The following is a 13,636-nucleotide window of genomic DNA, read 5'->3' as shown; positions in this document are numbered from 1 at the left end:
TTGATGTAGCATGCAAGTTGCATACCATTCGGTTCACAGTCCAATCTGTTGATTTATGGACATTAAGCTGCAAAAACACTCAATTCAGTATGTTTTTACATTAAAAAATGCTCATGAATACGGTGAAAAAAGACCTGAGGTGAGGTGAACATTGAGTAATATCTGATTGCTGTCAAAAACTGAGATAATGTTGTGATGGGAAAAGAAAAAAATGACCAAAAGCACATTTTACTACATAACTTCATAAGAACATAACTTCATCATAACTTCATCGCAGGTTGTGGACTGCTCTCTCACACAGGGACACATGAATCAGAGGCAGAAAACATTTGAGAGACATTCAAGTGAAGAGGTGATTAATTGGATACTTAATTCAAAGATATAAAGCCAAGGGTGAAGGGATTAAAGTGGATAAAGTGTCTTTCCAGGCATGATCAGCCCTTCAGAGAACTCTGTGTCACAACTGTGATGTCATGGCTGAATAGGATGATGTAAAATCAGAAATGAAGAGAAATGAAAATATGTTTGTAGAGTCAACAATCAAAGGGCTCCTAAAGCCACCAAACATCAATTATTGAGGCCGTTTTTATGTTAAAATCCTCAGATTCAAGCAGAAACAGAGAAACATTCTTCCTGAAAGTTCTGTTAAATTACGAATCAATTATGATAAAATCATAATCAATGTAATCAATGCAATGTAATCAATGTAATGGATCATCTTTGTAGCTTTGCATGTTTTTCATACCAAGAGCCTTTTAACTCCATATCTTTTTCATCCTATCTTCACTCCTTAGTCCTTTAGGTCAATAATCTTATTGCCCTTTTACTGTCTGATTGGCTCTGTAGGCTGGTTTGGAACATGCTAAGCACGCACAGCTGAAGGCTCACTTTCATGTGTTGTGCAATGCACAAAACCCCTTAATTAACCCTCCATCAACCACAATGCACTCCATTAGCACCTTAAAGTCCGTATTTTAAATGTCCTTTGGTACATTCACTACATGTCCAAAAGTATCTAGACACCTCTACTAATAAGTAAATTCAGCTACATTCAGCTGTTGCAATGCTTGTATAATCTCCAGAGAAAACACTGCCTATATAATAAGATGCTCTGGAGCAGCTGCGCATGAAGCTAAGGTGGTCAAAACCAGCCCAAATACAGCAAATTTAATAAAACAATAGAAGTAAAGATGGCAGTGAAATTCACAGTTACGCATTACAGCTCTGAAAGCGCCAGAGTCAAGCTGCAGTGCCTTAATCCACTTTACTGTAATGAGCACATAGCCGACTCACAAACTTCACGCGCCTCAAGAGTGTAGCCTTTTATTCTGGACTAAGCTTCATCACCGTGAGCTCCCCACTCTGCTAATGGTAACTGATCCAACTGGTAGGTGTGGCACTGGTTAATTCGTCACTGTGAGAACATCCTGCTGGTTTGTCCTATATACTATTCATACTAACTGATACATTGCATACAAGTTGCATATGCACTACCACTCAACAGACTGGATTCACTTGCCATGTTAGCATCTTTTGTGATTTTATATACAAAAAAAAGTCTTATTTAAAAAAAAAATAAAAAATGTATTTACAAATTACCAACAATTCACCAAAGGGTATTTTTCAATGTTTTAGCCAATATTTTAATCATTCTCATCAAGAAGTAAATAAAATTAATCAATTTTTGAACAATTTTGACTTCACTCTCAACATTATACATCGTCCTCAGTCATTTTAGGATCTGGTAAGGCTTTGTTTTTCATTCTTGACATAGCTCAAATGTCTTTCTTTCTGAGTGTCCTACTAAATAAGCTCTTCCAAAAACCATATATTAAAAACATTATTAAAAAAAATAAAGCACTCCAACTTTTTTTGGATTATCAGTTATTTGGTTTTCTATTTTATTTCGTCCAACCTTTTAGATTCAAATACGTGGGCTATCTGTAAAAACAAACAAAAGCTCATATGTTTAGAATAACTTATAAGTAGTGATAGTATCAATAAGTAACTCATAACAATTGGTTATTATTTAATAACCATGTGCATATAATTATTATTCATCCATCCATCCATCATCCAAACCGCTTATCCTTCTGGGTCGCGGTGTATAATTATTATTATTTAGCCTAATTATTGCTCATACTTACAATGAGCAAACTGAATGAACTGAATGAAGCCAGTTGATGTAGTTGATGCATGTTAAAAGCCTTTTATTGTCTATTTATTGGTTTTTAATGGTGCTGAACTACACAGATCTCCACAAAGAGGAGCATCAAGTGACCTCTTCTGCACTTTCCCTTGCAGTGGCAGAACACGGAACCAGTCCTCAAGAGACAGGTGAGCTCAGGACAGGTTGCATAAGTATTCTCTTTTTCTGTGCCAGAGATTCTTTTAAAAGATGCGCTCTGTATGTTCTCTCATTCAGCCCAGGAAGGCTGCCATTATCCAATTACAGACAGTTATTTTAAGCGACTACCCCTTTTTAGTAGTACGTAGACATAAGAGGTTTAGATGGTCAGAATCTTGTTCTCGAGCCCTCTGAAGCGGCCAGTCTGCAGACAGCACTGTCCAGGTGTGGCTGGTCAGCAGGGCTCCTGGACACTGGCCTCATCTGAGAACATCTGAAAGGAATTTTAGCAGTCTTGGAGCAGGAGCATCCACCTGGAGCAGAGCACCAGGCAGCAAGTGAGGAAAGAGCAGTTTCCTCAGTGTAGCACGGTGCAGCAATGGGTAACAACCACGCCAGCCTGGACGACATCCTGGCCGAGGACATGCACCACTGGTACAACAAGTTCATGAAAGAGTCTCCATCAGGTCTGATAACACTCTTTGAGCTGAAGGCCATCCTCGGACTGCAGGGCATGAATGAGGACGCCAACAGTTACGTGGACCAAGTCTTCTTCACATTTGACATGGATGGGGTAAGGATTACTTTGTACTGTACCATGTCTTTGTTTCTGTCTTTTAAGCAATGTCAACTACTTGTTATATATCATCAGTGTATGAACAAAACATTGCATCTCCATTTTTTATTGCTTCATTTTTTTCAGAATTTGAAAATGCCAGCTGGTTTGGCAATGTTTTAAAATTTAATGACGAATGGAGCAATCAAAATGGTCTGGACTTCTTCCATTAACTTTCAAATAAAAAGATTTTTTCTACTTTTTTCTAGGGCTGTTTATGGAACACTGACACTCTAAATGTAGAACTATATTTTTAAGTCATCTATATGGTTGGATATGACTCATTAGTCACATTAGTCATTCATGTAAAATTAGTCACAGCAGAGCCTAGTAAAGACACTAGGGAACTCTACATGCACTGCCAGAAGCTGAAATGCATTGCTAGGTTCAACTCTGCACTGACTGTTGAAAAGTAAGAAAATGTGAATAAGATATTTTTTAAATTTACCTCCACTATGATTGTTGTCACAGTAAATGGACATTTCAAAAGGATTTCTGTACCAAGAGATAAAACTCTGCATTCAATAATGACATTCTTAGCAGCATACTAGGAGCTGTGCAACAATTTCAAGCTGGTACGTGAAAGAGCTGAACAATGCTTGGAATCAAACCTCCCAGCAAACAGCTGAATTCTGCTTTGTCAATCCATTTGATTAGACCAGGCTCTGGGTGCCTAAACTTTGTTATAGGGCACCAAATTGCAACTGTGCAATGTTGTGGTGGGCTGAGAGGAAAAAAGACAAAACAATACACAAACTGGTTTCAAATTATGTTTTTAAACATGAATTTTATAACTTTCCTTGATACTTTTTCCTAAATGTTAAGCTTTTACTAAAGGTTAAGAATTTTATCAATTATATATAGCATAAAAATACATTTATGTCTCCCTTAAAACCAAATCATGGCATATACAGAAATAATAATAAGTGGGGCTTGCCATCATTATTACTCATCAATAAGCCCTTGCTTTGAGCCTTTTGGGTCATGTCTGGTATTGAGTAAACAAGTTTACTGCCCCATTGTCATTTTAAACAATTTCAAACAAATGTGAAATTTGGAAAAATCTGTAAAATATAAACTGTAAGCATATTTTGAAATTAGATGATTTAACTAAATGAAAGACTGTAAAATAAATAGAGAATACAGAATAAATGAAATATTGTAAGCAATGGAACTGCTGAATGAAAAATTCATAAGACTGTGCAGTAATGAACATGTAGAGCTCAGAACACAGCACTACTACATAGGCATGTGAGGATATAGATCGGCATACTGATATTTTTCACGCATACATCTGTCAATGCCAATAAATAACCATTCATAAAATGTAGAAAGACTACATCAACGTGGATTAGCTTTACACACTTTTTTCTATAGGTTTCAATGCAGACATTTTAGTGCAATAATCCTGCATCGCCTAAACGTCCTGCTCTTCAAAAGTACAGTAAAAATCAGTTTTATCAAATAGCGGTTTGAAAAATAAAATCACATCTGAACTTTTGTCTGACACAGATTTTTTTTCTGCAATTCTCTGCAGATGCTGATTTGATTCTGATATCATTGTGCATCCCTACTACTAATATTAGTTAGATTTGGGATAAAGGTGAAATGCTAACAAAATCTGTCTCTTGTCTGTTCAGGATGGATATATAGATTTTGTGGAGTACATTGCTGCCATCAGCCTGATGCTCAAAGGAGAAATCAACCAAAAACTAAAGTGGTACTTCAAACTTTTTGACCAAGACGGCAATGGAAAAATTGACAAGGATGAACTGGAGACAATATTCACGGTAAATGCAGTAAAATAATCAAACCTTTAAAATATCTGGATATTTATCATACATTATATTTGTCATATCTGACCTCAAAAGCACTGATTAAAGAAACGTTTGAAAACCTGTGGCCAAATTATATGTTTTGTTGATTTTCTAAGTGAAATAAGTTAACACATCCTCTACAGAGAACCTAAACATTCTTCAGCAAATTTTAGTCTATCTTTTAATTTGTTTGCTGGGTTTAACATATTGGGAAGACAGTAATAGTGTGGCAAAATGTGCAGAAGTGTGTTCTCAGAAGAGGATGTGTCCCCTTTTTTACTTGGAAAATCAACAAAACATGTAATTTGACCAGGGGTGCCCTAACTTTTACAGTTATTTACTAATAATACATACAGTGTACATACATTGTCACTGGTTTGGCCAGTGACCATTCATGAGCATTATGATGAGTTGGAAACCATGACGCAATCAATCACATCACATACACATATTTACATCATTTAATATGATTTAATTGGATCCTTTTCAGTTAAAACAAAAGCTGTCAGTGAGACTGACAGCCCAGATAGGGTGAATTAAGCTGGAAACTGGACGACGCTACTTAGTCTGTGGATGAACTGATTTAATCCCATTCAAGAGTTGATCCCTCTCCTCTTCCCTTGGGTTGACCTCAGACAACCTCAGACGTCCTCTATATATAGAAATCAAGGAGCACAGCCGGTCTACGCTATTTAAAAGCTACTCAGATTTAGTACTAGGTCTGATTCCTGATTGATTACCCAAGAAAATTTCCACTTTTGTTTCTTCACGCTAATTGTCATTGTGTACATCACACATGAAAGGACAAATAAACAAAAAATTGCCCTCAAGTTATCTATGACAGATGATTTTTTCTGCCATGTTTTGTTCTTTACAACAGGCCATACAGGACATCACACGAAACCATGACATCATGCCAGAGGAAGTGGTTGCACTCATATTTGAAAAAATTGATGTCAATGGAGAAGGTAAGAACAGGCAAAACAGGCAAAAACCTGAGAGTTATAGACAGAATCCTTGGAATGGTTTTATCTTAGTGCAACAATGCTAAGCTCACATGTGACTTTTAAGTTTTATGTCTCTGCTGACCTGAACACACCTTTACCTTCCCTTTTACCTCCAAGGTGAACTGACTCTTGAAGAGTTCATTGAAGGAGCCAAAGGACACCCTGACATTATGGAGATACTGAGGAAAATGATGGACCTGACTCCAGTCCTAGTTATCATAGTTGAAGGACGACAGAAACCAAACAATTGCAAATAAGGATTTACTGCAAAGACAATTCAGAACAAAGACAAAGCCCCCATGATTTTACTTGAAAACCAAACACAGGAGAGAATAAGTGGACTTTCTTTGGACAAAAGGGTGTATGCAGCTCAATCTGTGACGTTCCTTCAAGAAGCACAATTTGAGGGAGACAGGTTGGAGATGTAAAGCCACACTGGACTGATCTGCTAATGCTTTAAGAGGTTCAAAGGAGACTGCTGGCAAGACTCGCAAGAGAACGAATTAAGAGGAACGTACTGCTTTTTAAAGAAAAGCAGATGTGAGTTTGCCAAGAACTGTTGGAAGAAGTGGTGCTTAGGCAACTTCCATGTCGGTAAGCGCCTTATTTGTACTGAATGGAATGGCTTGCTATTAGTGGTAGAGATATCAGAATGTATAATGGTTTACAGAGAGGAGGGGAAGACAGAATATTGCCTTTGCCATCTAAACTTCCCAAGAAACAATGGCAATACCAATCTCGGCTATACTGAAAGCTCATTTTGAAATACTGCAGAACACAAATTCAGGTAAAAACACCATAATATCAAAACAATAAAGCAAATCAATAAAACAAAAAAGGATCACAATCTCGCAAAGCATATTTGTACTTAAGAGCCCTCCTTTGTCTTTTTTACTTTGAGCAACTATTGTATTAAGCCATGCAAATTTGAATAGCTGCTTCACAGATTTTGTTCATTATTTGACGAAAGCAACTGAGCGATGTTTAGGAATGTTTAGGAAAGGACTGCGGTCACAGTGTTGTAGTAATAGCTGGCAAGCAGCTGGGCTTCAGGCTGGAACTACAGACAAATAGTGGCATTAAAAAAATTGTGGCACTGATAATTTATCGCTTTAACTCACTAACTTTAACACCTCTAAAAATCATATGAAATGGTGCTCGCCAAAAATATATAACGCAGTGAAGTAAAGTTCAGATGCATTTCATCCACAAACACAGCTTATATACCTGCTATCTTCTTATCAAATCAAAGTGACTAATTTTCCTCAGTGTCCCCATTTTTTGCATTTGAATCAAGTACATTAGCAAATATTCAAGTTTGCATGGCTTCAGAGCTCATTAAAACTAGCAGCAGTTTAATCAATCAATCAATGAACTTAAGACTGCTTTTGGAACATCTTAGCTGATGCTTCTGATCTCCTTTGTTTAGTTACTCAGCTTAGAAACCATTGTTGAGACAACATGGAGGGACTTCTGGTTGACAAGCTTGCTTAATTACTATTTTTAAGCAGTTGTATTTCTACTATCAGAAGAGTGCGAGGGTGATCACTCACTGTTTTCTAAAGGTGTCTTTAATCAAAGCTTTTGAATCAATGCTTTGTAAGTATACAGAGAATCTAATCTACAAAGGCTACTTTTTTTGGAGTGACCGTTATTCACTGTTCTTCACCTGTAAAGTCTGAAGACTTGATGAAAATAAATTTATTTTTTCATGCAGTATACACAAATTAATTTTTCAATCTCTTTGAAATTCAGGTAAAGTATGTCCTGGAATGCAATACATTGTGTTGTTGCCTTATTCAGAATAAAAATGTAAAAAAATTATAATGGTATTTTGTTTTATGTTCATCATAATAACTGGGGGCGATGTTTAGGTGCTAACTGTTAAGGTATTTGCCAAAAGTTCTTGATCAAGAATGAAGAATGAGATCTTTCAATTTGTTTAAAAAAAAAAGAGATTCTTTAATTAAAAATACTACACACAGTAGAAAGCAACTCTGCACCCCCACAAAATGTTAGCAATTACACATAACACCCATTCCCTGAAAACAACTTCCTCTATAAGTCCAATGCAAGCCCTGAAGTACCCTTTTTGGTCAAAAATGTATACTTATCATTTAATCGTCCTTCCACATTACCTCCAACCTCCATGACTTACTGAGCTTTAGCTTTGCTTCTGGAGTCTGCAGCAGTCAGCACTGAAAGGTAGAGTCTGATAAAGGAGTAGAGCACACCTAGTGCGCAGTAGATGGAGGTGAGGAGCAGGGGGATGAAAGGCAGCGTGTGCTGCCAGGAAGTCAGTGGGTAAATAAACTCACAGATGAGCTCCAGAGGAACCAGGCCCAGAAGATAAGCAGCTTCCACCGAGTTCACCAGCTGGCCAGATTTACTGGATGATAAAGCAAAACCAGCAGATATTAATGACAAAGCATTCCAATCAGCACATGGCAAAAAAGTCCAAAGTTTAATCATATACATATAGCACTATTCAAAAGTCTGGAAATTATAAAACATAATTATTAAAAAAAAAAAGTGAAAGTAATTGTGAAACTTCAAGTTTTGAAATAATGTAAGAATATAATTGCATAAAATAATTATATAAAATGATATGAGTTGCAAAGTTAAAATAGCTACATAAAGGAAGTTATTATAATCAGTTCTATTATATTATGTAACAACTTCTGTACATAAAACTTGTAGTATTTAAAATTGTTACTATACTGTTATACTGTACCTATAATATACCGCTATAATTAAAATAGAACAGGTTATTATGCAAAAATCCATAATAATAATAATACTACATTTTAAATGTATACGTTTTGTACATCAAATAGCAATAGCGATTTCAAACTTTGAAATTTTGCCTACAAAAGTTTTTAAATTTGACGTGAAGACCTAATGAACAGACCTGAAAAGCTTCTTCAGAGATGTGAAACTGAAGATTGTAAACAGCAGCATGAGAAGAATTTTGATGGGCAGCTCTGCAGTTGGAAAAAGAAGACGAGATGTCTAGCCAGTCAGCACAGGTCTTGTCATCTCGAATTGAGAAGGTGCCATAGTCAAATACTTACCCTGGGCTGTGAAGAGCAGTGGAAAAAGAGAAAAATGGCCTGTTGTGCTGAGGATCAGAAATGTCCTGGCATCCTCCTTACTCTCAACTGCAAGTAAACTGGACAAATACATAAGAATGTGTGAGCAAATCAACAAGCGTGACTAGCATTTGTTCTAAAAAATGAACATAACAAGAGATTACCTTAGAGGAAGTATTGCCATCAGAATAGCTTTCTCATGCACATGCCAGCCAAACATGAAAGATCCAAGTGCACAGATAACCATGCAACGCAGAAAACCTCTGGCTCCATTAGGTCTCCTCCACATACTGAGCAGAACAGGCTACAAGGAGCAAACAGTAAACAGTTGACAAGCAAACAGGTTACATGCAGCTTCAAAAAAATAACTGTCGAAAAGAGACAGTGATTACTAAACTGTCTGAAAATCTTGTTACTGGTGGCCTGCTTTGTTTTTAGCTGACAGCTGTGCTTCAGTTCTTGCTTGCTCTGGAAAACTGCAGTCTCAGTACATGAATTCTGAGGGTCTCTTATTTACTGTCATTTGTCAAAGCCACTGTCAGTGATTAAGGTGATTCAATGTGGAAAACTGACCTACTATGAATCAAAAATCTCTATAGCACATTGTAAATGTATGACTTCACAGTGCATGATATAAACCATGCATTTAGTGATAGCTGTATATGCATATCTGTAAGTGCATATCAGCATTATAATTAGCAATCCGGATTCAGTGTATTTCATCAAATATGTTACAAATACAAAGAATCTGCTAAAACAGATCAGACACAGACCACAACATATATTAAAAAGACAGTAAGATAGTAGCTAAGCGAAAAATACCATTAAAATAGAGTAAATGTACATATTGAATGAATTCAATACAAGTGCCAGAACTGAGGAAACATATAGTAACTATTATATCGCTGTTGTCGGAAGAAAACCTCCTAAAATCTCCAAAATGATAACTTTACAGGAAAAGGAAAAAAACCTTCTTTACTTTCAATGTAAGTCAATGGGACCAGACTTTTTTCAAAGCCATTTTGTGCCATTTTTTTTGGTCCATTAATCATGAAATTTACACACAATGTAAAGGGCAACAGGCATTTTATGTCAAAAACTGAAAAATGGAGACATGAGGTTTTGTCCCAACAGCAGTGATATACAACATATTACAGAACAATATGAACATGTGTGAACAATATTTAGGAGCCTGAATCTGCTAAGCAAATACTCACCAGGATTGAGAGTAATGTACAAATAAGTGTCATTAAAGGAGACACAGATGGAAGAACAGAGTGCTGGAATTCTTGAACCAAACCTCCGGTCATCGAGGCCTTGGGAAGTTTGTTAAGGTCAAGCAGCTTGAGTTTTATACCTAAAAAAATGCAAAACAAAACAATAACCACTGTTAGTATGAGATTGTAACCAAATGACATAATTTCTGATTGCAAATTTGCATATTGCGAAGAGTAGGGAACATCAAAATGATTTTTCATACCCAAAATGGAAAGAGCTTTGTCTGCTATGTTGTAAAGAGCCCAGATATTGGGTGCCCAGTAGGCATGACATAGTCCTCGCTTGAAAGGGAAGAGTCTGGAAATGACTTGTGAAAGTTGTCCCTTGAAGAAAGTTATGAAAAAGAAAAGGAATTGAGTACTGATATTACACTTTATTAACTAACACAATCATAAGACAGAGGGCTTGTAAAATGTTCTACCCTTCACAGAAGGGCGACATACCATTATAATGAAGGGTCCAAATGACACTGCAAAGGTGGACAAAACAATCGATCCAAGTGCTACTAACCGGAAAAGGCTGAAACTCTTCCACTGTAATGAACCATCTAAAGAGGAAACAAAGCAATTTTAGGAGGATTCCTTGAATTTCATGAGCAAAAAGACCTTTTAAAGAAATCTTTAAAAAATACCTGCATTATTTTGAGTGAAGCAGAAACATCTGAGCAGGAAGATGCCATAGGCAGGTGCAATATACAGATATATATGCTTCAGATTTAAGAGGATGGAAAACAAGAGGGCCCCTTCCAGGTGTCTGCCCTGTTTAATTATATACACATAAAGAAGATATTAAGAACATCCAGAATAAGAAAAACACAATACAAGAGAGTCTCACACCAGACAGAAAAATCTTTCAAGTTTGTATAAGGTGGACACAGTAGTGGCCAGGTGTACTGAATTCATTTGGCCTTTGCATGAGTGCAGCCATCACCCTCTGTGATCGATAGCAGTCGTAGATTGTCATATTTGCAATATTATTTAAAAAATATAAAACTATGTCTTGAAAATATAACCAAAGGTCTAAAATTACTGAAATACCCTGTTCCACAAAAAAGTTTAGCTATTATGTTATAATTCTTATTAGATTTTGCTTGGCATGTGTTTACAAACTATGTATAACAAGATCATTAAATGGGTTTGTTAAGAAAGAAAAATGAGAAAGACTGAACAACCACACCTGAAAATGTCGTGCAACTGACAGAAGCAGTACACCAAAGAGGAAACCATTATACTGGAAATGAATGTCTATATGACATCATTTAAGGTCAAACCATGCATTCTAGTTAAGAGCTCTTAATTATGTAACACTATTGAGCATTTTCATTTTCTTAGGATACGGTCAACGATGAGAAGACCAAAGTTCCACAACAGCAGTGTAGCCAGGATGAAAGAGGGCTTCCCCAGCTGATCCTTCCCCTTCTCTTCTCGCAAACATTTGCAACATCTAGGAACAGTTAAAACCTAATGATTAAAGCTTTCAGAAGCGTATATATATATATATATATATATATATATATATATATATATATATATATATATAAATGCCAAACCATATAAAACCATTGTTTTAATATAAACATCAGCTTGAATTAGATCAAGAACAAAATATATATGCTGCTAAGATCTCATTTTAAAAACAGTAAAGGAGCAAAGGTGCTGTATTCCTGCCACATACTTACTGTATTATGAGGAACAGTCATATGCAAAGGTTTGACAAGCCCTGGTCACATTTCAGGTTTTGTTGATTTTCTAAATGCATCATTTCTATTTTTTTTTAGTTTAACATACTAAAAAGTAATAAAATGTAAAACATAACTCAGGTGCCATTACTTTTGCACATGATACATTTTAGATTTAATTTTTTTCCCAATATGTTAAATTTAGCATAGAACCTGTAATTCTGCATTGAAATGTGTGTTCTCTGTAGAGGATATATATATATATATATGTACTTATTTTCAAATAGAAAATAAACAAAACACCATTTGACCAGGGGTGCCCAAACTTTTGCATACAACTGGGTAGTAACAATAACAGTGAATCGAAGAAATATACAATTAACATGATCTTACTCTTTAACTGCATAAATGAAGACCACATCGGTGACAATGACGGACAGTCTCTGGAACAACACAGTGGCCGAGCTCGCATAATTCAAATTCTGCACCACCAGCATCTCCGCATCAAAGTATCTGGCGATATGCGACAGTCCATACTCAAACCAAGCAAACAGGGGAGGATAGTCCAGTGTCCACTCAGACGTTGCCTAGAATGCACAAATAAGTAACTGAATGAAAATCTAGACACTTAAAAAACCTCTTTTGGTAGACATGTTGTGTCTTTATATTTATGGTAATTTAAAGTGAACTGATTTAAATACAAACCTGTATTGATTAAGAAGACATTAGACATTGGATAACTTATTTAGAACTTGATGGCAGCAAAAAGACTTGTTTTTGTATCTTAGTTCTTTTTCTAACTTCGTTCGGTGTTTCACTAAGGGAACCATAAACCATAAGGACCGGGAAGTGAATTGTACTTTTTTGAACGCTGTTTATATACTATGTCCAACATTTATTACAAAAAAGTGAAGAAACTTCAATTTTCTATGATATGGGCTCTTAAACTTACTTCATAGTACCACTGGGACACCGGCAGAGAGTGAGTGACAGCAAGCCAGTTCCGGTGAACTTCAAAATCTGTGGAATGGCTGCAATAAAGTGGTTTAAAAAAGTTACATTCTTTGATTATGTATTGACGGTACAGTTAAAGTCGACAAAGCTATGGAGCTGCACCAGCCAAACGGACTGTCTGCCGCATTACAGCCAGTTCATGAATGAACCGTAGAAGTTAAACCGTAAATAAAAATATTTGGAAAGGTTTACACAATATTGTTCCAGTAAACATCTTAGCGAATATGAGCCAACATTAGCACCGACCGTGAGAGAAAGCACAAAACTGAAGTCAGCTTCTTACTCGCAAGCTTGTTGTTCGAATTTCCCCGTTCCATCTTAAATAGTGCTATAGTTACACAGCGACGCCTCGGGCGTTGTAGTGATATCTGCAGCACCATTTAAGGTGGAACGGAACTCACAGTGGATTCGAACAAGAAGCTGACTTTAGCCTCATAGAGAAAGCGGACTCAAACCGCTGACAGGCTGTCTACAAAGAAGAAACACAACTTAATGTTCTGTGATTCTTCTGTGTTTAAGTAAACCGGACTTACTAAGCATTTATGAGGAGACATTTGATGAAGGAAACCCCGAGAGATAAAGCCACAAACCAGCAGCTCTCCCCACTCATGGGCGCAGCCATGACAGCGCGCAGAAATAAAGGGAACTTTATTTAAAAGCTGGGTCCTGTTAAAGGGAACGCTTCCTTCCGGCAGAGTTACCAAACGGCACCAACAAAATAGCAAGACAAACTAACTCGCGGTAGAAATTGAGCTGAGATAAAGTCTGAGTTAGACGTGCTGGCTCT

The 13,636-nt window shown here is 36.5% G+C and overlaps 2 protein-coding genes across 2 annotated transcripts; one reads left to right on the top strand and one right to left on the bottom strand.

The window, feature by feature from the left end:
• The first annotated feature begins 2,726 nt into the window (after positions 1-2,726).
• On the top strand, positions 2,727-6,044 carry guca1d (guanylate cyclase activator 1d). Its single transcript, XM_036588134.1, has 4 exons — positions 2,727-2,921; positions 4,604-4,753; positions 5,661-5,748; positions 5,905-6,044. Exons 1-4 carry the CDS (start codon positions 2,727-2,729, stop codon positions 6,042-6,044), a joined length of 573 nt encoding a protein of 190 aa, XP_036444027.1.
• Positions 6,035-13,539, bottom strand: alg8 (ALG8 alpha-1,3-glucosyltransferase). Its single transcript, XM_036588132.1, has 13 exons — positions 13,383-13,539; positions 12,788-12,866; positions 12,229-12,422; positions 11,494-11,600; positions 11,334-11,401; positions 10,789-10,915; positions 10,601-10,704; positions 10,360-10,480; positions 10,097-10,236; positions 9,044-9,183; positions 8,862-8,959; positions 8,699-8,771; positions 6,035-8,176 (listed from the first exon to the last, which is right to left on the bottom strand). The coding sequence occupies exons 1-13, from the start codon at positions 13,469-13,471 to the stop codon at positions 7,942-7,944; spliced, it is 1,575 nt and encodes a 524-aa protein (XP_036444025.1). The 5' UTR covers positions 13,472-13,539; the 3' UTR covers positions 6,035-7,941.
• Between the last annotated feature and the right edge of the window lie 97 nt (positions 13,540-13,636).

The sequence above is a fragment of the Colossoma macropomum genome, unplaced genomic scaffold (genome assembly GCF_904425465.1).
Source record: "Colossoma macropomum unplaced genomic scaffold, Colossoma_macropomum, whole genome shotgun sequence".
Classification (NCBI taxonomy): Eukaryota; Metazoa; Chordata; class Actinopteri; order Characiformes; family Serrasalmidae; genus Colossoma; species Colossoma macropomum.
This window is presented reverse-complemented; position numbering and strand designations above follow the sequence as displayed.

Excerpts from the sequence above, each read along its gene's own strand:
- guca1d (XM_036588134.1), top strand. The coding sequence starts at position 2,727 with ATGGGTAACAACCACGCCAGCCTGGACGACATCCTGGCCGAGGACATG. Across the intron at positions 4,754-5,660 it reads AACTGGAGACAATATTCACG|GCCATACAGGACATCACACG; the intron begins GTAAATGCAGTA and ends TCTTTACAACAG. Across the intron at positions 5,749-5,904 it reads AATTGATGTCAATGGAGAAG|GTGAACTGACTCTTGAAGAG; the intron begins GTAAGAACAGGC and ends TTTACCTCCAAG.
- alg8 (XM_036588132.1), bottom strand. The coding sequence starts at position 13,471 with ATGGCTGCGCCCATGAGTGGGGAGAGCTGCTGGTTTGTGGCTTTATCT. Across the intron at positions 11,402-11,493 it reads TGGTCTTCTCATCGTTGACC|ACATTCATTTCCAGTATAAT; the intron begins GTATCCTAAGAA and ends GATGTCATATAG. Across the intron at positions 9,184-10,096 it reads GTACATTACTCTCAATCCTG|CCTGTTCTGCTCAGTATGTG; the intron begins GTGAGTATTTGC and ends TGCTCCTTGTAG.